At 39.4% G+C, this 24720-nt stretch overlaps 2 protein-coding genes across 2 annotated transcripts; one reads left to right on the top strand and one right to left on the bottom strand.

The window, feature by feature from the left end:
- Positions 1–3646: 3646 nt before the first annotated feature.
- h2az2a (H2A.Z variant histone 2a) lies at positions 3647–6622 on the bottom strand. Its single transcript, XM_023414305.2, has 5 exons — positions 6467–6622; positions 5318–5395; positions 5086–5199; positions 4830–4959; positions 3647–4640 (listed from the first exon to the last, which is right to left on the bottom strand). Exons 1-5 carry the CDS (start codon positions 6467–6469, stop codon positions 4579–4581), a joined length of 387 nt encoding a protein of 128 aa, XP_023270073.1. The 5' UTR covers positions 6470–6622; the 3' UTR covers positions 3647–4578.
- A 631-nt stretch (positions 6623–7253) lies between these two features.
- On the top strand, positions 7254–10499 carry LOC111660947 (transcriptional regulator protein Pur-beta). Its single transcript, XM_023414390.2, has one exon. It carries the CDS (start codon positions 7277–7279, stop codon positions 8204–8206), a length of 930 nt encoding a protein of 309 aa, XP_023270158.1. The 5' UTR covers positions 7254–7276; the 3' UTR covers positions 8207–10499.
- Positions 10500–24720: the final 14221 nt, after the last annotated feature.

The following is a 24720-nucleotide window of genomic DNA, read 5'->3' as shown; positions in this document are numbered from 1 at the left end:
TAGTTAATATCAGTGTGCTGTTCCAACAGCATCACTTATTTAGAGGGAGATTGTTACTGGAGCAAATAAATATGAACTGTCTCACACATTAGAACTCATGATGAATAATTATTATACTTGTTAATAAAAATTCTGTTGCACTGTTGATTCACCTTCTTCTTTTTATTAAACAAACTTACATATGACAGCGAAATTCAGCTTTAACTTAATCCACAACTATTTATAGATTTTAAATGGTTGATTGTAAATTGTACACCATTTAATTAATCCATTTATTACATTCTTTTAGACATGTTTCCAGTGTTGTAAATTGTTTAAATTAATGTAGTTTATAATGTCCAATAAAGTTATTTATGAAGCTCTTGCTTTAACTTATAAAACACATCTGGTATGAATTTTAACAATAGTAACACGTACAGCACTGTGTGACTTTTTCTATGTTAGCTTTAATCAACAACATAAATACTAGAAATATTTAAATGTTGTCCGACAACACTGACAATGAAGGATCAAGAAACGTGCTGACGTTAATCGGTAAATACTTTCACCTGTGGAGGCGGTGACAGTGCTAGAGTTGATCCATCACTTAATCAAAGTTTAATATTTATAAATTCTGATCTTAAAAGTGTTGCTACCATCACCTGTCAACAACAGCAGAAAAGAAGTTTCAGGTAAGAAACTGAACCTGTGAATAGTGAAGACAGAGAATATTAAACAAACTCATCAGCAGTTGGTCTGTCATTTCATCAGAGGAAGCTGAACTGGGAGTGGTTTTCTACCATCATCATCATCACAGCACATTAGAGAACTAAGGATGTCCATGCAGTCTCCTTTCTCCACAACCAGATGAATGGAAACAAACGGGCTGCTCTGTACATGAGGTCCTCCTTCTGTTGGCACAGATCACTCAGTTTTCGCAGTGTCGAAACCTTTCAAATGACAATACAACACAAACACTTGAGTTAAGATGCGGTGGATTACAGTTAATCACAAATATCGATCAGCTGTCAGGACAGGTGCATGAATGTCTGCTTCAGTTGAGGACTGGTTTCAGTATCAAATGATCAATCTTCTATATGACAAATATTTGTCTACGCATTTTTTATACATCACGTAATCTTAACTTGAACTATCACGATGTCTTGATGGACAATGTATTAACTTACATTAACGCTGCGCATTACACTAACGCAGATCACTTAAACTGGGTCACATGTGGGGAAACACAAACCAAACGTCGTTAGATTAAATTCACCTTTCGATTGGGCTTTGACTGAAAGCAAATAGGCTTAAAACAAAATGTAATTACCGGAAAAAATTGAACCGCCGACTCCTCTGAGTGTCTTTCAGAACAACTGAATGCAGTTTCAGGCAGACAACATGTTGGAGCTAACTTTATGAACTGAAAACACAATAACAAGTCAAATGTCAGACACGTCACTCTGAGCTCATGTCCGGATTAACAGGCAGGTCCCCCTGTGTGCAATCACGCGGTAGCCACGCCCTAAGATCACTCTGCTTTAACGTCTATTACCTTTTTAAATAGGACATTCATTTGAAAAATGAACATCATGTTGTATTGAACAAAAACTTCAGACCATAAACACATAATGAAAACGTTTACTGATGTAACAAATCAAGTGACAGGTAGGGTCATTTTCCCATAGACTTAAATACAATCGGACTTCTTTTTGCAACCAGTGGAGTCACCATGATGGTCATTCGATCGAAAGCAAGTTTAACGAACTTCTGCATTGGCTTCATTTTCCAGACCCGGAGTTGACGTCCATTTTTTTTTTAATACAGTCTGTGCTCTGGACCAGAAAACAGGATGTCTCTTCCCTCTTCTTCAACTCTTTCTGTAGAAAACAGAAACTGCTCTAATGTGTTTCGTGAAGTGTTCAGTCTTGCACCTCAGGGCCGCCATAAGGTCAACAGTCACTACACAAACAGTCGGGGGGGACACACACAACATGTGACATTACCAACACGAGCGTTATTCTCAATATCTAAAACATGCAAACAATTCTTGTATTACTTCCTGAGTCGGCAATAACCGGCGAGAGATGAAATGAACTTACTTAGACACATAAAAAAAAAACTTGCACTTTTTCATGTACATATCGTGTGTATTGTGTATATTGTATTTATTAGTGTATATTTGTTATATTTTTGTTGTATATTTCCATAGATGTTTTATTCTATAGATGTTTATTTTCTGCTGTGGTAAATGAATATCCCAGTTGTGGGATAAATAAAGTTAATCTAATCTAATCTAATCTAATCTAATCTAATCTAATCTAATCTAATCTAATCTAATAATAGAGTCCATACATTTAATCTCCCCACAGATGCTGAAGGAGTTACATCGCGTGCAGTGGAGAGTCATCTGTTCCTCGTGCCTCTGTGATCAGTTTAAAATCGTCGAAACGCTGCATTAGTCCTCATTATTCATCATATTCCATGTTGTTGAAGTTTTACGGAGTCCGGCTAGCTGACTGTCCCGCCTGAGAGTTTGAACTCTGGACCAAGTGGCAAACTGCAGTGACGTCACTCATTGGTTTGTGAACTGCCTCTAGTTTGGCTTAATGGACGTCGCCATCTTTTTTGGGGCCAGAAGAAACCATATTTGGCTAAGCTATGAAGTATTATTTTTTACATTTCTATTATAATTTTATACTTACTACTAAATAAGATTTATCCACCTCTCTTTATTATGCAAACTTTTATTTTTAATTTGTCAGTTACAGTTGATTGTAAATTGCACACATTATTCAATTCATCCATTTATTACATTCTTTTGTTCACGTCTCCAGTTGATTGTAAATTGTTGAAATTAATACAGTTTTAATGTGAAATAAAGTTTTTTATGAAGCTTTGCTTTGTTGATGGTTTTTATGGAGCGTGTCTGGTATGAATTTTAACAGTAGCAGCAGCACAGGATAGAAATCATAACACACTGAAGTTTTTCCTGAATTTATAATTAATCAAAGACTTTATATGTTGCTTTAAGCTTTTCCTAAAGACTCTTTTATTTTTGTAAACATCCATTTTGCAGTTTGAGGTATTTTTAACATGCACATCTTGTTGGCTGAATGAAGAATATTATATATTACATGAATATTATATGTTATTTTACATTTCAATTAGTTCTTAGTGATCATTTAGTGAAGATGTTATTTTAAATCAAGTGGCTCCCCCTCCTGGTAGGCTGTAAATATGTATGACCATTCAGTGGTGAGGCTGTTAGAAATGAGAAAGTGATGAGTTATGTGACAATAATGTAAATAAAGCGATGATTTGTTTAAAGACTAGTCTTAAATTGTAACCATTAACTATCTGTAGCCAGTCTGTGAGACATGAGATATTTTGTTTATGTGTGAACTAATGTGAATTCACTCTACATTATAATGGGCAAAAACTCCCAACAATGCTGTTTGAAGTTATCAAAACACCAACTTCTCCTGCTGACTTCAAAAAATCTAAAATTTCTATCTAAAATGTAGATATTTAAAAACAAAACTGAAACCCATTTTGCAGTTTTGTTTATGTATTGTTGGACAGTCATAGCACCTTACATATAAAACTTACAAAATCAATTACTGCAAAAATAATTTCAAGTAGTGGTTTCAAACCGAGCCATGGACAACATGCAAATAGTATTTATTCAAAGATAAAATATGCAAAGTCATTTCCCTGAACACGTAGCTTTTAAAAAAGGTTCTAACTTCTTCACTTGAAAACTGTAATGGTCTTTAGGTATAGGGACATTTCGGTATTGGAGGTAAAGGTGTGAAGCACTGATGTGGTTCAAATCTGTCAGATCTAAAATCTTTGATTCATCCTCTCCACATAGCAGGGTACCAACTAAATCCAGTCATGATATGAGGTTGACAAACGACAGGACACTTCTTCCACAGTGACATTAAAACTGCAGGACCAGTGTCACCTGGTCACAGCAGCCAAGAGTCACACTGTCAAACATGTAGGTTTACTGCTTTAAACATCCAACACAAGACACTGTAGCAGACAGTCGTAATGATTTTTTTTCCAATCATTTTTCAGTTTGATGTAAAAAATTCAACTTTTAATACATCACTATTCTTGTGCAGTTCAAAAGATTACAGTAAGTCAAAAGGAAAATAAGCACCATCTCACATTAGTTGTTGTTACCTAATTTGTTGTTCAAAAAAACTCAGTTCCTTAAAAACTTTTATTATAGTAAATATTGTAACTTCAAGAAAATAACCACAAAACAAGTTTTTTTTTTTTATATAAAAAATGGTTTAACAATTTTTTCAGTATAAAACATTACAGAGTCCCAGGCCAATCAAACAAATTCACTGTCACCATTTGAAATAATCATGAACTCCCCAGTCAAACTTTCTACAATAACATACAAAGGGTTTGTTGTCGTTAAGGGGTTTTCTGTACTTTTTTCTAGTTATGGGAAAATATAACAACACAAAGCCTAACAATCACTCTTCGTTTGCTATAATATTAATAATAAAAAAGAACAAATGTGAACTCCTGGTCCGATCAAAGCCCAAGCCCCGAAACTTCTGGTCAACATGGCATCTATGCAGTCTTCTGCTGGCCTTTCTTCCCAATGAGGGATTTGTGGATGTGGGGAATGACACCTGAAAACAAAAACAAAACTGGTGAGATGAAAAGTTTCACGCAGGCATAGCTGTGACCTGAAATGTGTAGTACAGAATCAGGAAACCACACAGAAAGAACAAAATAATGCTTATGCAATCTGGACAAAAAAGCTAGATAAAAGATGGAAAAAATGAAAAATTCATCTGTTAACAAAACTTTCAGCTCACCTCCTCCAGCGATTGTTGCCTTGATAAGGGAGTCCAACTCCTCGTCACCACGGATGGCCAGCTGCAAGTGACGGGGAGTGATACGCTTCACCTTCAAGTCTTTGGAGGCATTACCCGCCAACTCTAGTACCTGAAAACAAAAATGACCATGAATACACATTAATGCAAAAAGCAACATCCCAAAAAGAAACATTGCATGATGTGACATCTACTGCTACCATTGACCACATATGTGCACAAAAAAAGGAATGCTTACTTCAGCAGTGAGGTACTCAAGGATAGCAGCACTGTACACAGCTGCTGTGGCTCCTACACGACCGTGGCTGGTTGTGCGAGTCTTCAAGTGCCTGTGGATACGACCCACTGGGAACTGACAGGAAACAGACACAAGACAGTGGTTGAAGTAAAACAAAGGGAAAAACTATCTGTCATCAAGGAGCGCATGGTACATAAGCCACAAACTGCCACATGAGGATAGAAAATCTTACCTGCAGACCAGCCCTCTGGGAGCGCGACACTGCTTTTGCCTTGGCTTTGCCACTGTCTTTTCCTGCCTTGCCACCAGCCTGTTGTAAAAGAAAGTTACAACAGGAAACCATTAAGAGCATGAAATCAGATAAGTAACAGAAACAAAACCAAGGCACAGATGTGTGAGGTTATGGTGTTTGGATTTGAGCAGGAATATAACACAAACTAAGCACAACAACAGCTTTTTAGAATTTCAAATTTGCGGACAAAGATGCTAACAAAACCAAGTAATAGGGCATGAGGTGGATACATTTCAAAAAAGGTAATTCAACAAATCAGATGGACGGTATTAAACGCACCGCATTAGCGGTTCTATGGGTAACGTTACAGATGCCCGGCTAAACTGTTATGCTTTCCCGCCAATCCAGCATAAAACATAACAAATCGAAGGCGGCAACAATACTGGTTGCCAGATATCACATGCATAGAGTAACAATTAATTGACTAAGTAGACCAAGCTAATACCCTGCCATTCTGACAAAAACATGAGACGCTGTCAGCGGACTGATGCCTCCGACCCCGCGGCAAATAGAAAACAGACGCGGCGCTTTAAGACGGTCAGCTTTTAAGTTTTCATTCACGAATTTCAACAGGAAAAAAGTTCGCCTCACGAATTCACTAAGGTGCACAGAAATCACCCTCTCGGGTTTACTCCGCTCTCCTTGATTACAGACCAATTATCAAAGACTTATGATCTACTAACCGACCGTTAAGCCAATGAAATAGCTAAACTTAGCTTGCTAATGGTTGCTAATCCACATTTCAGAGGCAACACTGCGTCAAATAACACTTTTATATGAATCAGAGTTTATATTTCTAGTGATGCACTCCACTTCTGTAAAAGACCAACCATCCGAACAACTCGTCGCATAAAAATATGAAGTTATCTTTGACTGGAAAGCAACAAAACTCGGACTTCTCGCGCTAATGTTAATGCTAACCTGTTAGCTGACAGTTAGCGCTTTAGCGAGCTTTTTAACCACACAGCTTCTGGTCGAATTTCCTCAGTTCAAATTCAAAACAGCACTTTCTACAGTTGCACAATAATTACAATACAAATGCAACGACATCCCCGATAATGCATTTAGCATCAGCCGAAGCCAACGTACCATTTTTCCTTGTCGTTATTTGATTGTAGAAGTGAGTAGATAGCAAACAATTTCGGCTCCCGAAAGCAAAGAAACAATAAACCCTTTCGCAAATCTTTTGCATGCGACCCCTCGTGGGAGTCTGGAAGGCCAATCATAGTGTGCGTTCTTACTTCGAATCTCGGTTTCGACCAATCGCCAAGCGGCTTGCAGAGCTGTCACCCATCCCCCACCCTGAGATCGTCGTGCCTGCCTTTGCGCACGAAACCAACAAGTAGGCGGGACTATGAGTGCGGTGTGTGTGTGTGTGTGTGTGTGTGTGTGTGTGTGTGTGTGTGTGTGTGTGTGTGTGTGTGGAGTGTCCTTCCAGGGGCATCCATCCCAAAAATGTACAAAATACATAATCAGGAGGCCGCTTTCTGGATTAACTCTTTAATTTCAGCGTAAGGGCGCTCACAATTTATCCAAATACTAATAGTTTTGAACTGACTGTATCAAGACACTATTTATGCCAACATTAAATCCAGCAAAGGACGAACCCTCCAGTGGAGATATAGGTTAGACATACGTTAATACCTACACTAAGAGCCGTTATAGATTGTAAATACTATATGTACTCGAATGTCACCCAGAAGGTGGTTACGTTTTGTTGATAGGCAGGGAATTGGCGAATGAAAACTAAGCCTTCTATCTGATGTTGTGAATGGCAGCAGCAGTGGCCAATCAGAACCCAGCAATCGGCGTCCGGTTTCCTCCGCGAGCTCGGTGAGCAAGGCGAGGGGGGGAGTGGGGGTCAAAGATACGCAGAGAAGCGGGCTGCTGGTGGCGAAGATGGCGGATGGGGACAGTGGCAGTGAGCGCGGTGGCGGCGGCGGCAGCGGCAGCGGCGGCGGAGGGGGAGGAGGCGGCGGGTTCCAACATTACCAGCGGGAACCGGAGACCCAGGAGCTGGCTTCGAAGCGGTTGGACATTCAGAACAAACGCTTCTACCTTGATGTGAAGCAGAACGCTAAAGGCCGGTTCATCAAAATCGCCGAGGTCGGCGCCGGGGGCTCAAAAAGTCGGCTGACCCTCTCTATGTCAGTTGCGGCAGAGTTCCGCGACTACCTTGGGGATTTCATAGAGCACTACGCCCAGCTTGGGCCTAGCACCCCTGAGCAGATCGCTCAGTCATCCGGTGGGGATGACACCGGGCCTAGACGGGCCTTGAAGAGCGAGTTCTTGGTGCGTGAGAACCGAAAATACTACCTCGACCTTAAGGAGAACCAACGCGGTCGGTTTCTCCGGATCCGGCAGACCGTCAACCGAGGCCCCGGTTTCGGAGTCGGAGTAGGTGGCATTCCCGGGGCTGGCCTGCAGGCCGGACAAACCATCGCACTCCCGGCCCAGGGCTTAATAGAGTTCCGCGACGCTTTGGCCAAGTTGATAGACGACTACGGAGGAGATGAAGAGGAGCTGGCCGGCGGCGGAGGGGCCGGGGGCTATAGCGAGCTCCCGGAGGGCACCTCGATCATGGTGGACTCCAAGCGGTTCTTCTTTGACGTGGGATCCAACAAGTACGGAGTTTTCTTACGGGTGAGCGAAGTGAAGCCCAGTTATAGAAACTCTATAACAATCCCCTTCAAGGCGTGGAGCAAGTTTGGGGGAGCGTTCAGCCGCTATGCCGAGGAAATGAAAGAGATCCAGGAGCGGCACCGCGATAAGATGTATGAGAGGAGAGCCGGAGAGGAGTCGGAGGGCGACGACGTGGACGACGATTGATGGAGAGCTGGCTACTCGTGGTGAAGCTGACAACATGATGCAAAGTCTGGAGATAAACAGAGAAACAGAGGGAGAGGAACGACTATTCTGTGCATGACGAATCGAACTTTAAAATGCTAAAACAACGGAGTAAAATAAAAAGTATATTTGACTGAGAAATTACTGTCTATATAAGAGAATCATGTCCTAAAGTTTAGGTGGATGTTATAGCTAAATGAGTGCGGACTGCAGTAATCAGCTCCTGTAAGAGATTCCCCATTGATAAAAAAATTTCTAACTATATATATATCTATATATATAGATATATATAGACATATATATTGATTGTCCATTTGATAACCTCACACATGTAGCCCAGCAAATTAAGTTTGACAGTGCTCAAGACACATGCAGCAGTAGGTTACCAGTCTCACTTCCTGGTTGATATCCTACAGTAAGAGCTCACCTGGTGCTGACCTGTAGTCTTTGTGATGATATTAAGGAAGTGTGAAACGTGTGACATACTCAAACCAGCAGGTGCGGAGTGGGAGTGAAACAGAGTGCCTGCATCACTCACCATGGCTGTGTGTGTTGTTGTCTGAAGTGACCTGTAACAAACGGCTTGCCCAGACAGACCCACAACACCCAGAGCCACGGTCTCAGCTATAGGGGGCATCCCTGGCAACCCAGGACATCCTCTCAGCCCAGCGAGGTCCCATAAGGTGATCTGTTACAAGCACATGACTTATTTGGATTCCCTGGACAATCCAAATGAGTCCAAATGACTTCCCCTCCTCCTTCATCCCCTCCTTTCCTCCTTCCTGGGCATCCCTCAGGTGCTGCTCACCTCCTGCTCCAATAGCTGAAGTGTGGCGAGGCCTGCTCACACGTGGCTTGTTGTGTTTCAGGGCTGGCAAGTCACATCTGTATTTCGGGGTATATCAGCATTACCTGTGCCTGTGCATCATCCTCAAGAGGTTCTGGGTGCAGATTTGGTCAGCCAGTCGTTGCAGTTGAGACGTCTGTGGCAACTGATGACGTTTCTTGTGACGCAGGGCCACATTTGACCCCAGTGACCTTTAGGTCAAAGAGGATGCGGTGAGCTCAGGCCTCTAGCACTGCTCATGATATTTCAAGTTAAAGCTTAATATTGCTGGGCTTGAGCTATGGTCTCAAGGGAACTGATCTTGTTGACTTATTTTAGGTGCACCATTTGGATTCTTTAATCCTGAACTCAGACCATTAATGACTGAAGTAATATTCAGTCTGATTGTAAGAAAAATTAGGTGCTTTTGGAAAACAAAAACCCTCAGTGGGGTGCTATACCTAAAGAAAAAAAAAGAAAAAAAATATATACTGGAAGAGATTTACTTACTAAAAAGATCAAGTATAGATAGAATTATTTTTCAAAAGAGATATATTGAAATATGTCTTAGAAATATGAGACATTTATTAGATAATGCTGCCTAAAGTGGCTTATTTAAAACACTAAACTTGGATGCAACTGTCCAGGGTGATATTTCATACCTGCTTTTTTCCTAACATTTCTTTTATTCCTTAGAGGAAATTAAAAAGAGTACAACAAATTGATAACACAGTATGTTATAGCAATTTCTAGAAACAACTTCATTGAAGTAGTTTGTCAGCAAACACTCAGCACTCCAGTTCACTTTACAGAGCATCGAGTTGTCCCCTCATTTTAGTCCACCCATTTTACCATGTTTTGTCATAAATTGGCTTTCCATCAGTTGCCATAAGACGTGAACATAAACATCTGCAATCATCAACATTTTGTCTTTAATGCTCCTTTTTAAAATATGATAATTTTTGCATGCTTGCTCTTACGCGGAGCTGCCTTGTGTTCTTTTCTTTTGCGTACTCTGATTGCTGTATGATGGTATTTATCCATTTTTGAGAGCGGTTTCAAGTTTTATTTCTATATTGTAATGGAAAAAAAAGTTTAAAGTTTACTTCTCAGCCTAATAAAAAAGCCACAAAGTTCCCATGCTTTGGGAAATGTCACTTTCATTGTCCCACTTCCTTTGGTGTGTAAACCTCTCGTTGAATTTTACTTTACCCACTTCAACACAGCAGAGAAATGCCATATGAAAAAAAAACATCTGGGAGCAATAGTTTTTTTCTTTTCTATTGATATGACTATACTATATATAATATTACACATGAGATTGAACTACATCCTTCTTCCTGTACTGTGTTACGTGAAATGGCAGCTGTTTCAGTCATGTGTGTTCTGCTGTAATATTCTACCAAGTTCCTTTCAACGAGAAATAAAAAAGGTTTTTGCTCAGGAGAAGTGTGGTCTTTTTCTACGCCCTCTAGGTGCAGGTCACTGTTTATTTACAGTTATTTCTTTTATGTATCAGTTTACGTTACGATTTTTTTTCCTTACTGATTGATCTGCAGATTATTTTTCCAATTAATTGATTATCCATAAAATGCAAAAAAAGAAGTTCAAGGTGACCTCTTCATATTCCACAGATACTCAGTTTACTGTCGTATTACACTAAAGAAAACAAGCAAATATTTGCAATTTAAGAAGCTGGAGTCTGAATTTTTACTTAAAATGGCTCAAATGATAAATCAATTTTATACATATATATATATAATTTTTTTTTGCAGATTCTGTCAATTAACTTGTAGATTAATGGACATGATTTCAGCTGTATAGCAAGTAATGGTCGGTAACAGTGCGATGGGAAGTAACTGATTTAGTAGCTTTATTTTGCAACAGGTCCCTACATGTTTTCCCAGTTCCATAATTATCTTACAACATCTTTATGATTATTCATATTTCCACATTATTAAGTAAGCAACTGACATAAATTGTATCACATACTAGCTCTTAACTCCCTGCAGGTAGCAGTGGTAAAAGTATGAGCAGAACAAAGTAAGGAAGTCCCTCTTTAATAAAGGTATTATGAGCAAAATACACTTTAAATATCAAAAGTAAAACTACTTTTTATGTATAAAAATGACCCCTGAGCATTCTCCCTGTTCTACCTGCTGGAGGTGGGGTGAGTTCATCTCAGGGGTCGAGAGGTGATTGATGGGAGAGGAAAGAGGAAAACAGAAGTTGTGCTGCAGGAGTCTGTTTTTATTTTTCAGACTTCACTCTCATCTTTGCTTGTTTTATGTGAATGACAAAGAGCCTCAAGATATTGATACAACACATTAACAGTGTGTTGTATCTTATAAGCTGAACATGTTTTCTGATGTAAAATCTTGATCTAAAAACTAACCAGGAACTAAAGCTTGTCAGATAAATGACAAGAAGTAAAGTAATATGAAATGGAAATACTCAAGTTAAGTACCATGTCTTACCTAAGCACAGCATTTGAGTAATTGTCAAAGTAGTCTGATAAAATAAAAATCCTATGATCCACTTGATTTTTTCGAGAGGTATTTTTTTCTTTTCTTTGGACATCCTTCTTTGGAAAGATGATTTACACAAGCGCAGTGTTTTCAGTGCTTTTCACGCCTCTTTAGAATCTGCTTCACAGGGTGTGTCAACAACAATAACAACATGTCACTCAGAGTAAAGAGGTTTACATAAGTCGGCATGTAAATTTAACACCTCAGATATCAGCATCACACAGTAACGGAGTGGAGCAGAAAGTACATTTCCCTCATAGTGCCTCAATATTTCAGCAAAATTACTTAGTTACATTCCACCACTGGAGGAGGCTGATAAGTTACTTTATTTTTTAGGACGGGTGATTGGCAGGTTGATCAACAAGATAAACACAATTTTAACATGCTACATCTAACAAAACATTTTAAAGCTCATCTTTAGCAAAGAAACAAGTTCAAAGATTAAAAACTAAAGTTATATTGTGTTCTTACTAGAAACCATCTTGCACTGCGATCAAACCAGCTGTAATGCCCATCAACAAGTTGATGGTCCAACTCAGTACTTGATTATTACATGACTAATAAGCCGTCATGGTTGTATCTTGCACAGTTGTGAAACTGCTGCAGTCACAAAGACATTAAAACACCTGCCAAAGTCCTGAAAACCGTCTCTGTGGTAGTTCCTGCTGCAGTAGGTGTCTCCACAACCACACTGGTGAAATCAATACCAACACCAACTGTCATGGCTGGTAAAAAGGGGAAAAAAGGAGATATAATAGATAAGAGCTGAGTATAATCAACAAGTTGTGTAAACATATTCAGAGTAAAAATGCTCATATGCACAATGGCACATATCAGAGTTTTGAATTATCAAGCCGTGTTCTAAAAGATTATTTATAATTTATGATAATGCATAATAAGTTAAAAGTTGGTCACATGTTTTGTATGTAAAATCAAAGTTAGGAGAAACTGAAGCTGTTAAATAAATGTATTGAAGTAAAAACTACTAAACTACTACGCTAAGTGGCATGAAATTGAAATGTACTTCCACCGACAGAAAAAATTACAAGTTAAAAATCATTAAAACATAGAATGTGTGTAAGCCTATAAAAAAACTGTTTGCAATAAAAGATCTGAGTTGGAATTATAATAATGTGCTTATGTAATGTGCTAAAACTGACTTGAATAAACGTAACCACTGCACAAATTCATGCAATAATTTTGATTTGATTTATTCTAATTCTAACTTAACATGTATGTTCTCCTAATCAAGACCACCCTGAATAAGGGCCTCTCTTCTCCAACACTTCACCCACCTGACAATCTAACAGTCCAGACGGGTCAGATATAGCAACCACCACTACATATATATATATATATACATTAAAATAAATATCCCGGAAGCAGGAGTGACTCAAGGCTGGTGTATCCTTCGAGGTTTGCCTGAAACCTAAAAATACTTACTTGCCTACGTGGTGTAGGTCAACAGGGCAATATGTGAAAGGCTTGACAGGGCGGGTTGCAGTGTGCTGTTTTATTTTAGAGGTATGGAAAGTTACCCAGCTGTTTGCAGTCTGTCAAACCCCAGACATAGGAAAGATGATTCAAGATAAAAAAATGTCAGGATAGTGAGTCTGCTGTTACTCCTCCTTTGTTCTGCACGGAAGGAAAATTTCAGGTGATGACACACAAAATATTTCTTAGTACTAGTATGACCCCATCACAAAAGATAAGTAACACACAATTATTAAGAGTCTTCAGCTGCAATCATAGGTGGGGTGTGGGGGATACCCCCCTTAACCTTTAGAATATGTGCAAATATAAGCAGCTATAACGTTACTCATAGATGTAGCAATGCCTTCAACAGGGGAAGGTCTTTTTTTTAACTCCTAAAATATGCATGTGAACCACGAGCTCATACAACAGTGTGATCTCATCCAACAGCGGCACAGGGTTTTAACCCTGGAGGAGCCCGAAGGGAAAAGGAGGAGCAGGTCTGATATGAGGACATTTTAGCAGACAAGCTAATCCAGCATTGGCTGTGCAGCAGCAGTCCAAAGACAGTCAAAAAAACACACACACACAAAGACATTCACACCATGAATTAATGCAGAAAAGGGTCAAATTGGAGCATAAAAAATCATCAGAATGTGTCTGATGCTCAAAACTTTATATTATTACAATTCTGTTTTACTTTATTGTCATTCAACACTATATCATCATTCCTTACCCTGTGGGCCTCTTCTGGGTGCAAACACGTGTAGCTATATCCATTCAGAACTACAATATATAGTGTGTTGTAAACCACTTACTAAATGTGTTACCTCCCTCCCTTCTGCCTTGTGCATGGCCATTTGGATCAGGTGTAAACACTTCTAATACCCGACTTACTGAGACAGCTGGAGTTGCTGGACAACTGTTGTATGAACTAGTTCTGAGCGAGGGTAACCCGACCCTTACTGTCCATCCTGCTACCTCCTGCACTGACACCAGAAGTTGGCAGTTGTGTAAATTGTGAGGTGAAGAATCACCCATCATGTATTATTTAGCCTTTATAATCACTCCAAAGCAATTCAATTGCAGTGAACATCTATACAAGCAAATCTGTGTGCAGTGGGAACAAAACTTGAGGACTTTTAAGTAACCCCTCAGTCGTCATATTAAGTAATACTTAAGCAACACAGCTCTGAGGGCATAGCATTGTGTCAAATAGGGGTCAGCCCTAGGTTCCCACAGCCCTAGGTTCCCACAGCCCTAGGTTCCCACAGCCCTATGTTCCCACAGCCCTAGGTTCCCACAGCCCTATGTTCCCACAGCCCTAGGTTCCCACATTTCTTAGCACTTTTATTTCACAGAAATTTTCGAAAATTAGGGTAAAGGTTGTGGGAATATAGGGTTAGGATTAGGGTTAGGATTAGGGCTGTGGGAACATAGACACGCTCCCTTCAACTAAGACTGCTGACTTTGCCTTAACATACGAAAAAAGCTCAAAAACATCTTTGAGGAATACGTCTGTATTGACTTCAAAAAACCACAAGAGGAAGGAAAATGGCCAACATGCAAGAACAGCTGCATCAACGCTGGGAATCTTCTCAGTTTCGCAATCTTGATTTCCATTGAAAAACGAGTTAACAATGTGCAGCTGGACTTCCAATTAAGCCTTTGGTGAAAGCCTGAACATTGGATCAACAGAGAACATGTAACAAAGAATGACCTTCAAGAGTCATCTAACTGTCATATCTGTAATAAAGCTGAAATATAAATCACTGAGCCAGTAGCTACAAACTAGCTGATGAAATTGTTTCTTTTTTGCAGACAAAGTGTTGCATCTTTTCACACGTCACACTGACAAGCCTTCCGTGTAATATTTCACCACAGTGCCATTGCTGCACACGTTCTTGCACTGTTCCCTGTGAATGAAGCTGAATCCTCTGCTGTGTACTCCACCTCCTCTATGTAGCCTCATGATTCAGCAGCACAAACGCTGTTCATTTCCCTCAAGTGCACATGCACGTATTTCATTCACGTAAAAGAGTACAACACACCCCCCACCTTCCCTGCGTTACACGGAGCCTCTGTGACCTCTCTGAGTGCTGAGTGATGAACAGCGTGTGTAGAGAGGGACAGAGCGCTAATGTGTGTGCGTGAGAGAGAGAGAGAGGACAACTCAAGGGTACGTAATACCATGCTGAGCCGGGTGCCAGTGAAAGAAGGGATTATTGCACATGGCCATGGTGTCCTGATGGCCTGCTCCAGAGATATGAGCCACGCTAAGCTGCCCATCTATCATTCAGAGCAGGCGAGAAGTGAGAGATAGAGAAGGCGGCGGAGTGTTGAATGTACCTGGTGCCCAACGCCTTGCCTCGCACATCACATTAAAGCTCATTGTTTGCAGTGTAAACCCATTTTGACATGTTCCCTCCATCCAAAAGTTGTCACGTTCCCCACAAACAAACAAACACGAGCAAATAAAGAAATAGCATTAGCAAAAAATTGCATTTATAATCAGACTGATATTGTTTACTGATGCATTTACATTTTCACTACGCTCACTACAAATCACTTCTGCTTCTAGATCCTGCTTCTAGCTGATTTCTAAAGAGATTGCTTCACAGTTTTTCAAGCCTGTCTTAAAACAATAGTCAGGTTCCCACATGAACATTGATGTAATCATTCCCCCCTATTCATACTGGCCATTAAAAGATCCACTTCTAATGCGCTTTCAATGTGTGGACAAAATTGTGATCCTATCCTTAAAAGTGGTGAGTAATATACCACTGCAAGTAATATTGCAAAAACAGTTTTGTGTTTTCTGCATTTCAATTTCAAGAATAAAAAACAAAGGTGAAACACAAGGCGAAAATGCACAGGTGGTTTGCAGGTAGGTTTAAAAAAATGAGAGTGGAAACTGATTTTTTTAAAATTTCTAATTCATATTAAAAGGATAAATAATTTGGCAAACAGTATTTCTTATAACCTGATAAATAACTTAATAATAGGAAAATTTGGTGGATTCCTCTTCTGGGACAAATTTCAGTGCAATCAATTTCACAGCTGCTGAAATTTTTCAGTCTGGACCAAAGTGGATCAACCAACACTGCCGTTCCTAGACATGAGCCGAGAAACAACATAAACACTAGAATTACCACTTTGGTTGTATCCCTCTGCCACTAAGACTAGTTTTGTGTTACATCCCTGTTTATCCAGCATCATGTCAAATATTAACCATTTGTGTGCAGTTTAGTTATAATTGGTGTTTGAAGTCTTGATTAATGGCTAAAACAAGCGGTCACACTGACCTTTGACCTTTGTCCACCAAACTCTGATCGGTTTGTCTTTGAGTCCAGGTGAATGTTTTTCCTCAAGGCGTTACAGAAAAATCACATTTCTTAATGCAAAAACTGCATTTGTGAGATCACCGTGACCTTGACCTTTGACCACCGAGGTCTAATTAGTTCAAATTAATGTTTGTGCCAGACAGCCAACCCGAAAACATAATGCCTCCAGCCTGGATCCACCTCAGTTTGCCTTGTGCTGCATTCAGGGGTTTCAACTTCATAATTACAACTGAAAAACTTCAAACTTTGTTTAACATCTCTAAAATATCAGACTTGGCATTAAATAATACAGAAATACCTAAAAAAGCTAACAAATACACATCACATCAGCCAAAGACTGCCAATCAGTGCAGTTAAACCCAAATGTAGTGGATAACCTTTTATATTTCAAATGCACAGTATTTTTAACCTTCGCACGACCAACTCTGCAATCATACAACTATACTATATATATACGATTACACAAACACTCACAAATCTTTCCCAGGCTCTTTCCCATCTCTTCCATCCGTCCATCCCATATGATATGAACACATCCCTAGCCAACCTAAATCAAAGTTACTCATAATTAAGCTATCAGCAGCACTTTTGCCAAACATGTTTTGATGCATCTGTAAAAAGGGTCCATGGTGTGTTGGACAATGGAGACAATACTAAATCTACAAATGTTAGTCTGCTTGTACATTTTAGAGTTTATTCTTGATACTTTGCAGATAGTTTTTATGATAGACGACCAAACTGTGGGAGATTTATTGTGAAGCAGCTTTGGTATCACAAGGCAGCACATGATTAGATTCAAATCAGGGCTTGAAATCCATTTCACTGTATAGTGGTTCACTAAGCAAGGGAGCGATGTGAAGCACAACCGACACCATATTTTTTTGTGATAGTTTCATGACGCAGCATTCACTGAACTGTGTTAGAGGAAAAGTTAATTCAACCTACATATGTGACTGCTCCCATGTAGCTCAGAATAAAGATATTTCTAACAGGGCCTGTTGCATCCTGTTGCAGAGAGATGTTGCTGCTTTTTTCAAACAATGAAACCAGATATTTTGCTTTGTTACAGTAGGAAAAGCATAAGTGTAGCTAATAACTTAAATGATGGGTCCTTTTCATTTAAGAGTTGCAGGAAGCCAATACTATGCCCATGACATTGCACAAAATAGTTATAATAATGGTATTAATTGCATGTGCCTTTCCAAATATAACATGTCAACATGTCTGCGAAATAAACGTTGGCAAAAGTGCCCTTTGCGCCTAAGGCAAAGAAGATAAAACACTAATCATGTGTAATCACGGTGGTGTAAGAAAGTTCAGTTTCTGTTTCGGCTGATGATGATGTGGCTGATGGAAAAATATAAAAAGAACCAGCTCATCCGAATAATGAAGTTTAGCATTGATTGCAAACTTATTCACTTTCTTGCCAAGACATAAATGAGTTTTTACATGTCAAGGATAGTTGATTTATTTCTTGTTATATAACACAAAATCATAAATTACAAACTGGCATCAAAGGCTTTACAATGATATTACATCACATCTATGGTTCAATCCTGGATTTAAATAAAGAAAAAAAAATAGAGTTACTGCTTCACGGTTGTCTGCCTCCACGTCCTCTGACCTTGACCTTTGGCCACCAAAATCGAATCAGTTCATCCTTGAGTCCTAGCGAATAATAATAATAATAATAATAATGATAATGATAATGATAATGATAATGATAATTCCTTTATTTATATAGCACCTTTAAAAAAAAGGGTTTACAAAGTGCAAAAACAGCGACATACAAACCCGTAAGAGCCCAAGCAAGCAACCCAAGCAGCACAAAAACCCAACAACATAAATTGAGACCAGGAGGACCAATGTAAGATATAAGATGATGCAAAGGATTAAAGGGGATAGGAATAATAAAATGGGGTATAGGCACTAAAACAACATAAAGCAACAGAATGAGATAAAAAGAATGAATACAAATAAGGGCATAAAGGGGTAAAAGCAGTAAGTAACAGTGCAATAAAAATAAGGTGAAGAAGCAATAAAGGAAATAAATACAATCAAAACAAATAAAAACATTTGTAAAGAGATAGAATAGATAAGATAATAAGGATAAATGAAAGCCATAAAAACGGTAAAAGGAAATAAAAGCAATACAAATAAAATTGAGGATGTTTGGGAACTAAAGCAATTAGAAGATTCATAAAAAGATATGATGAGATAAAAATAAAGGACGATAGAAAGACAATAAGAAGACATCACATAAAAGCAAGTCTGTAAAAGCGAGTTTTAAGAAGTGACTTAAAGGATGCCACAGACTCTGCACGCCTTATCTCCTCAGGTCGTTCCAAAGTCGGGGGGCCCTGATGGCAAAAGCACGGTCACCTTTAGTTTTGAGCCTTGACTTTGGAACGACCAGCAGAGCCCCGCCATAAGATGTCAGCAGTTCTGATATGTAGCTTGGAGCCAGACCAATGCGAACTTTAAAAGAGATAAGTAAAATCTTAAAATCAATTCTAAAACTAACAGGAAGCCAGTGTAAGTAAAGATAAGATTAGGGTGATGTGATATCGTCTGTTAAAACCAGCAAGAAACCTAGCTGCTGCACTTTGAACTAGTTGGAGGTGAGACAGTGCTTTATGAGTAACTCCAGAAAGGAGAGAGTTGCAGTAATCAAGCCTGGAGAAGATGAGGGCGTGCATGACTTTTTCAAGGTCCAATTGGCAGAGAATTTTTTTGATTTTGTAGATGGTGCATAAATGATAAATGTTTGTACCAAATTTTAAGAAATTCCGTCAAGGCATTACTGAGATATCGAGTTCATGAGAATGGGATGGACAGAACACCTGAAAACAATATTCTTCTGGCTCTGGCTGTCGCCGGTGCCAGAGGAATATAAAAATGGCTGGCATAAAAAAAGGAAGTTAATTCAGAAAGAGCAACATGGGCCACTAGTCACAGTTCATGCTTACAGCCCTACGCACATTATTTCTTGTTCAGCTTGCTTTTCGCTACACCACACAAATATATTTTTTCCAAAAGCAACAACATACTTGTCTTGGATTCCTCATGTCAACAGAAAGTTTGTTGTTCTAGGTTATTAAACCCAAATTTAATAGATGTTGTGCCATCCCACAGTTATTTTTCCCCAACACAATCAACACTAATGTAAATTCTCACAAGCCAACTGTCCTCCTGTAAAAAAACGAGCCCATAGGTCGTTTGTGCAGCGGGTTATTTTGACCCATCATTTCGTTTTGTTGTTTGGCGAGATCTAGCGGAATTAGTAATTATGACAGGAGCAAAAGGAGAAATGCGGTAACGTAGCATTAAGAGAGGCAAAGTCCATGTTTTGATATCAGGGCGGAAGGATGGGTCAACAAAACATAGGGCTATGACACAGAAGAGCGCTGCTTGATTCCCATGTGGAAGTAGCAGTTCATGTTGTTTCTATTATCCATGAGCACTCGACAAAGTCAACCACATTATTATTGTAACCATGACAACAAAGATCATCTAACGTTGAGGAAGTAATTATTTTGACCCAAATCACAATCTTTTCCTAAATCCAACCAGCCATGACCGTTGCTAGTATCTGCGACGAAAGTAAGTACACCTCTGTTGATACAGTCAACATGTTTATTATTGTAACCGACAACCAAGTTCGTATGCCTGCTGCAGTAGGGCCGCTATTTCAGCAGACACGTCTATGGGTTGTATCAGGGTTGGAAAAAACAACCTATATAGCTCTTCAGCTTTGAGGACTTGTTGCTTTAATCTATTGTGATCAATTCTGTCCAGCCTACCATCAGAAAGGGGTTACCACAGGGTTCTATCTTTGGTCTGTTGCTGTTTATAATATACATAAATAACCTAATTGTTCCCAATCAGTACTTCAATATCCATTTTTTGCTGATGATACTATTTTATATGTCACAGGCTCTCTTCTCTCAACTGTTGAACTATTATTCAGTCAACCATGATATTCGTCATTCACTGTGATACTCTGAATCATCATGCTGCCTTATCAACACATTCTGCAACCCTATGCTTTATCACAAATGTCAAATGTTGTACTCATCATCAAATATTATACCCATCATTATTCTCTGTATCACACGGTAGCCATCTCATGTTATTCATTTATAAAGCTCTACGGTTGAAGCTTCTGAACTACCTTACATCTCTTCTCTCATTGTATCTACAGTGCACGATCCAGTAACTACTTAACCTTCAATATCCCCCATGTACACACTGATGTTGGCAGAACTGGTTCCAGGTACTCTCCACCATTTTAAGTGGAATGAACTGCAAATTGCCCTTAAACTAGTCTCAATATTTCCCTTTTTATGGCTCTTAAAGTTTTATCTGATGTTTTCATGACTCTTGTTTCTATTTTTCTTAATTCCTTGTTATTTACTTCTTTGTAATGTGTAATTGTGCTGTCTTTGTTTTGTTGACTGTGTTTTTGTGACTGTTTCTTCTTCTCAGGTCTCTCTTGGATAAGAGATTTTCCTCTCAATGAGACTGCCTGAATAAAGATTGAATGATAAAACGAAGAAGTGGCTAATTCTTGTAAAAAATCTAAAAGAGCTATTAGAAAAAAAGACTGATTTCAGAATTTCTCTCTAAATCTGAGATGCTCTAAGCAATTTAATGAACTGGGAAGTACTTCTGCGACTAAGCATATGGATGAGTGCGAATGGGGACTTTCTGGGTTGGTGAAAGGGTTTTCCCTCCTGCTGGGTTTCCTGCTTAGACTGCCAGATAAAATCCATCAGCTGCTTATTTGCAAAATCTAAAAAGAGAAGCCGAAAAAGGCAGAGCAGTAGAGACCAAAGAAATAGGTCAAAGGACAGAGCTGATGATGAGAGGAGGGTTGAGGAAGACGATATACAGGTAAGTATCAGGTAACCAAGGAGATTGGATACATCGACTCTGGACCCAAGCAACCGGGGATCCCACGCCTGCTGAGCAAATATCCTATAGTGGTGAATGAGGGGCCTCTGAGCTATTTTTAGCCAGTGTTGCCATGTGTAAGGAATGTTCTCTGCTGCACGCTCAGGCAAACTGTACATTTTCTATGCGCATGACACAGTGTCATCCTAATCCCACGAATGAATGGAGGAAATGATCAACTCGATTTCACAAGACTGAACCGCTGAGAGATGCAGTACAGTGCGTGATTCTCTCTCTCACACACACACACACACACACACACACACACACACACACACACACACACACACACACACACTCTTTAGTATCACTATCGCCTCCCTCTGTCCCTGTATCTCTCCTCCTCTTCCTGCGCCTCAACATTTCTTCAAGTGAGACTGTCCCTCTTTCTCTCTCCATCTTTCTCTTTTCTTTGTGCTCAACTGGCACAAAAGTTCAGCAAAAAAGATGCCAGGTTGCAAAGGTGTTTGGAGGAGGCAAGATAAACAACTGCCCCCTTATAAAAGAGTCCCTAGCTGCTTTTATTCCTGACTCTTATTATTTATTGATTTATTGACAAACAAAATAAGGCTGGCATAGATTTCAGGTTTGAGAGATTAATCAGCCGGCAGCCAACATTGCCATAAAGTTCCTGAGAAGTCCAGCAACACTGAAAAGGTCCTTACTCTGCCTACGGATGTTTTCAAATGCAAACACCTACAAATTAATTAATTAATTACTTTGTTGCTGCACCCCCATAAACGATGGGTAATAATGCCAGTTTTCCTGACTAATTTTTTTATTTAACATTAGCCAGAGTGGCAATAGCACATTAAGGCCACATGTTGGCAGCAGAGATCAAGTGATTGAGGGGGAAACCAGCAGCTTGCATCACACAACCTGTTCATCTCACCTCTAGCGAGGCACTCGTGTCAGTCAGCCACTTAAGGTTGAGGACTCTGAATGATTCAGGGACCTCAGGACATTTCAAGGGCTGTAGATCCTTACAGTGTCAGAGTCAGTTGTTGAGCAATTTCAAGGAAAGCATCACAAAAGTTACTAAATTGCAGGGCCTCTTTGCTTTGAGGTAACAGTGGTTTCTTCAATGCAACATGCTAGTGAAAATATTATGTTTCAATGTCATGAATGCTGAGGAAGTTGTGTCTTGTTATGTTGCTTTCATGATATGTCTTGGGATGATGGGTGATTTTTAAAAGTAATTCTGGAGAAACTATGCAAGTTTCATATCCCTATAAATGTTTCTTCCCTTCTTCACTACTCCCTCACTTCCTCATCTGCCTCCCTATTCATGTCATGACTCAACAAAATAAACTTTCCGGTTTCTTGCATACTACATACTGCACTACAGTCGTCACTTTCTCCTGATGTTTTTGCCAGAGCTCCACTATTATTCCAGGTTCAATGTGACTTTCTACTATGTAGTATTGGTCTTAATGTGACTCAAGTGAGACGTCATCCAAATATGTTTTTAAATGGCAAGCCAAACACTTCCAGTAATCCCAGGGCTTTGCCATTAATCTTACATAGTTTTTTTTTGTATTGAACTTTTAAGGGAGCAATTGAATACAGATGGAAAGGCAACATTGATGTATGGAACTGTGACCTCCGCATTTATCAAATTGCAACAAGGAAATTGGCCGCAGCTGAAAAATTTTGTTTTTGTTACCAGCCACATTTATCTTACTGAAGGAATGCAGAGTGAAATGTACTTGGGCCACATTCAGACCAACTTCAGATAAGTGGCCCAGATAGTTCCATTAAGTTTATTCATGCTCTCCAGAGCAGAGAGAGCATTACCCAGCACAGTTTGAAAATGATGTAGCAAACAGCAAAACAACTAAATACACAAACGTGCTGCAAAATCCCCACAACAGAAGTGTTTCCAAGGGACACTAAAAGTGATGTATCTGGGATGCACATGTTGTTAAGTGCTTTGTGACTTTTGAAATAAAAGCATTGAACAAGTGTGCAAGTGTGTCCCAGCCGGGTTAACCACTTTTGTTTAAAGTTGTTTTTTTGTTTTTTTTACCTTTATTCCGATAGTGACAGGAAGGTCAGGGAGAGAAAGAGGAGATGATATGCAGAAAAGGGCCGGTGTCTAGACTCCAACATTGGCTGCTGCGGTTAGGACTACGCCTTCATGTGCACTGTCATCACAAACATTGCTGGAAACACTTCTGTTATTTTGGGAGTATTTGCAGTGCATGTTTAGTCAAATTGAGGAAGATTTCGTTCTGGTATTTACATACATCTGACCGTCACTGGTCTTTTCTGTACTTTTTCTATTGGCACAACCAGTACTTAGTCGGTGCTGAATAAACACTAAAACAAACTACACTCATCTTGCATTGGGATCACACCAGCTTCGACACCGGTCAGCAAGTTTAGGTTCTGACTCAGTAACTCCCTTTACAGTATTTACAGTAATTTTGCTTTAATAAAATGTTGAATAATGGTAGAAATGCCAGCAAGCCCACTTTATAACATGCACACAGCAGTCACAGGATGTGACTGCACAGGATGTGACTGCTGTGGGTTTGGTTGTCATTAAGAAGAGTCACCATCATTTATTGAGAGGGCAGTGTCAGTCTTCTCTGTAGGGGTTTATTACCACTCAATAACAACTTTTTACTGACAAAAACTATATACATTAACATTTTGCATCCTTATTTTCAGGTAGATGGCAGGGATTTTACTAAAAAAGTATTTCATTTGATTTGATGAAAGAAAGTAGGACATCACATTTGGAGTGGGTGTGTATTACATGACATGAGGAAATGCAAAGATAAGATATGACACATGCTGCCCAGGAAAGCTAATCCAAGCTACCTTTGCACACCAATTTTGCACACCATGTACACATTCTCTCATTGATTAAACTTCTGCAGAAGCTCCAGTGCTCATGCAACATCTCTACAAGTTTCCTGGCTCTGTTCTATTACGGAGCACATGACAGAGATGGTTGACAGATTCACGTTGAAGCAGCAGGTGCAGCATCAGGTAGCACTGAGGTGTGGAGCTCAGGAATTTCAAACCTCTGCCAACACATACATGCAGCTGCAACTATTCAGAGAGCAAGCAGTGAAATGAATGACTCATTAAGCTGTGATAAGCATACAAATACAATTTCAGCCACAAAATACCACAAAATAAAAATGATTAACTAAACAAGACTCTCCCCACTTTCTCCACACGAGACCCTGGACCTGCTGTATGCTGATGCGAAGGAGCCATTGCACATTACTTTTTACAGATTTCATTTGTACATTTTCCTTTGTTGTTCATTGTTACATTTCACAATTTCATTTCCTGTGTATTATTATTATTACTATCTACTACTACTTTTTACATACAAACATCCTCTTTTTT

The sequence above is a fragment of the Seriola lalandi genome, unplaced genomic scaffold (genome assembly GCF_002814215.2).
Source record: "Seriola lalandi dorsalis isolate HSWRI2012SDOR001 ecotype SW California unplaced genomic scaffold, Sedor1 jcf7180002054524, whole genome shotgun sequence".
Classification (NCBI taxonomy): domain Eukaryota; kingdom Metazoa; phylum Chordata; class Actinopteri; order Carangiformes; family Carangidae; genus Seriola; species Seriola lalandi.
The sequence above is the reverse complement of the archived record's forward strand: the minus strand, read 5'-3'. Positions and strand labels throughout refer to the sequence as shown.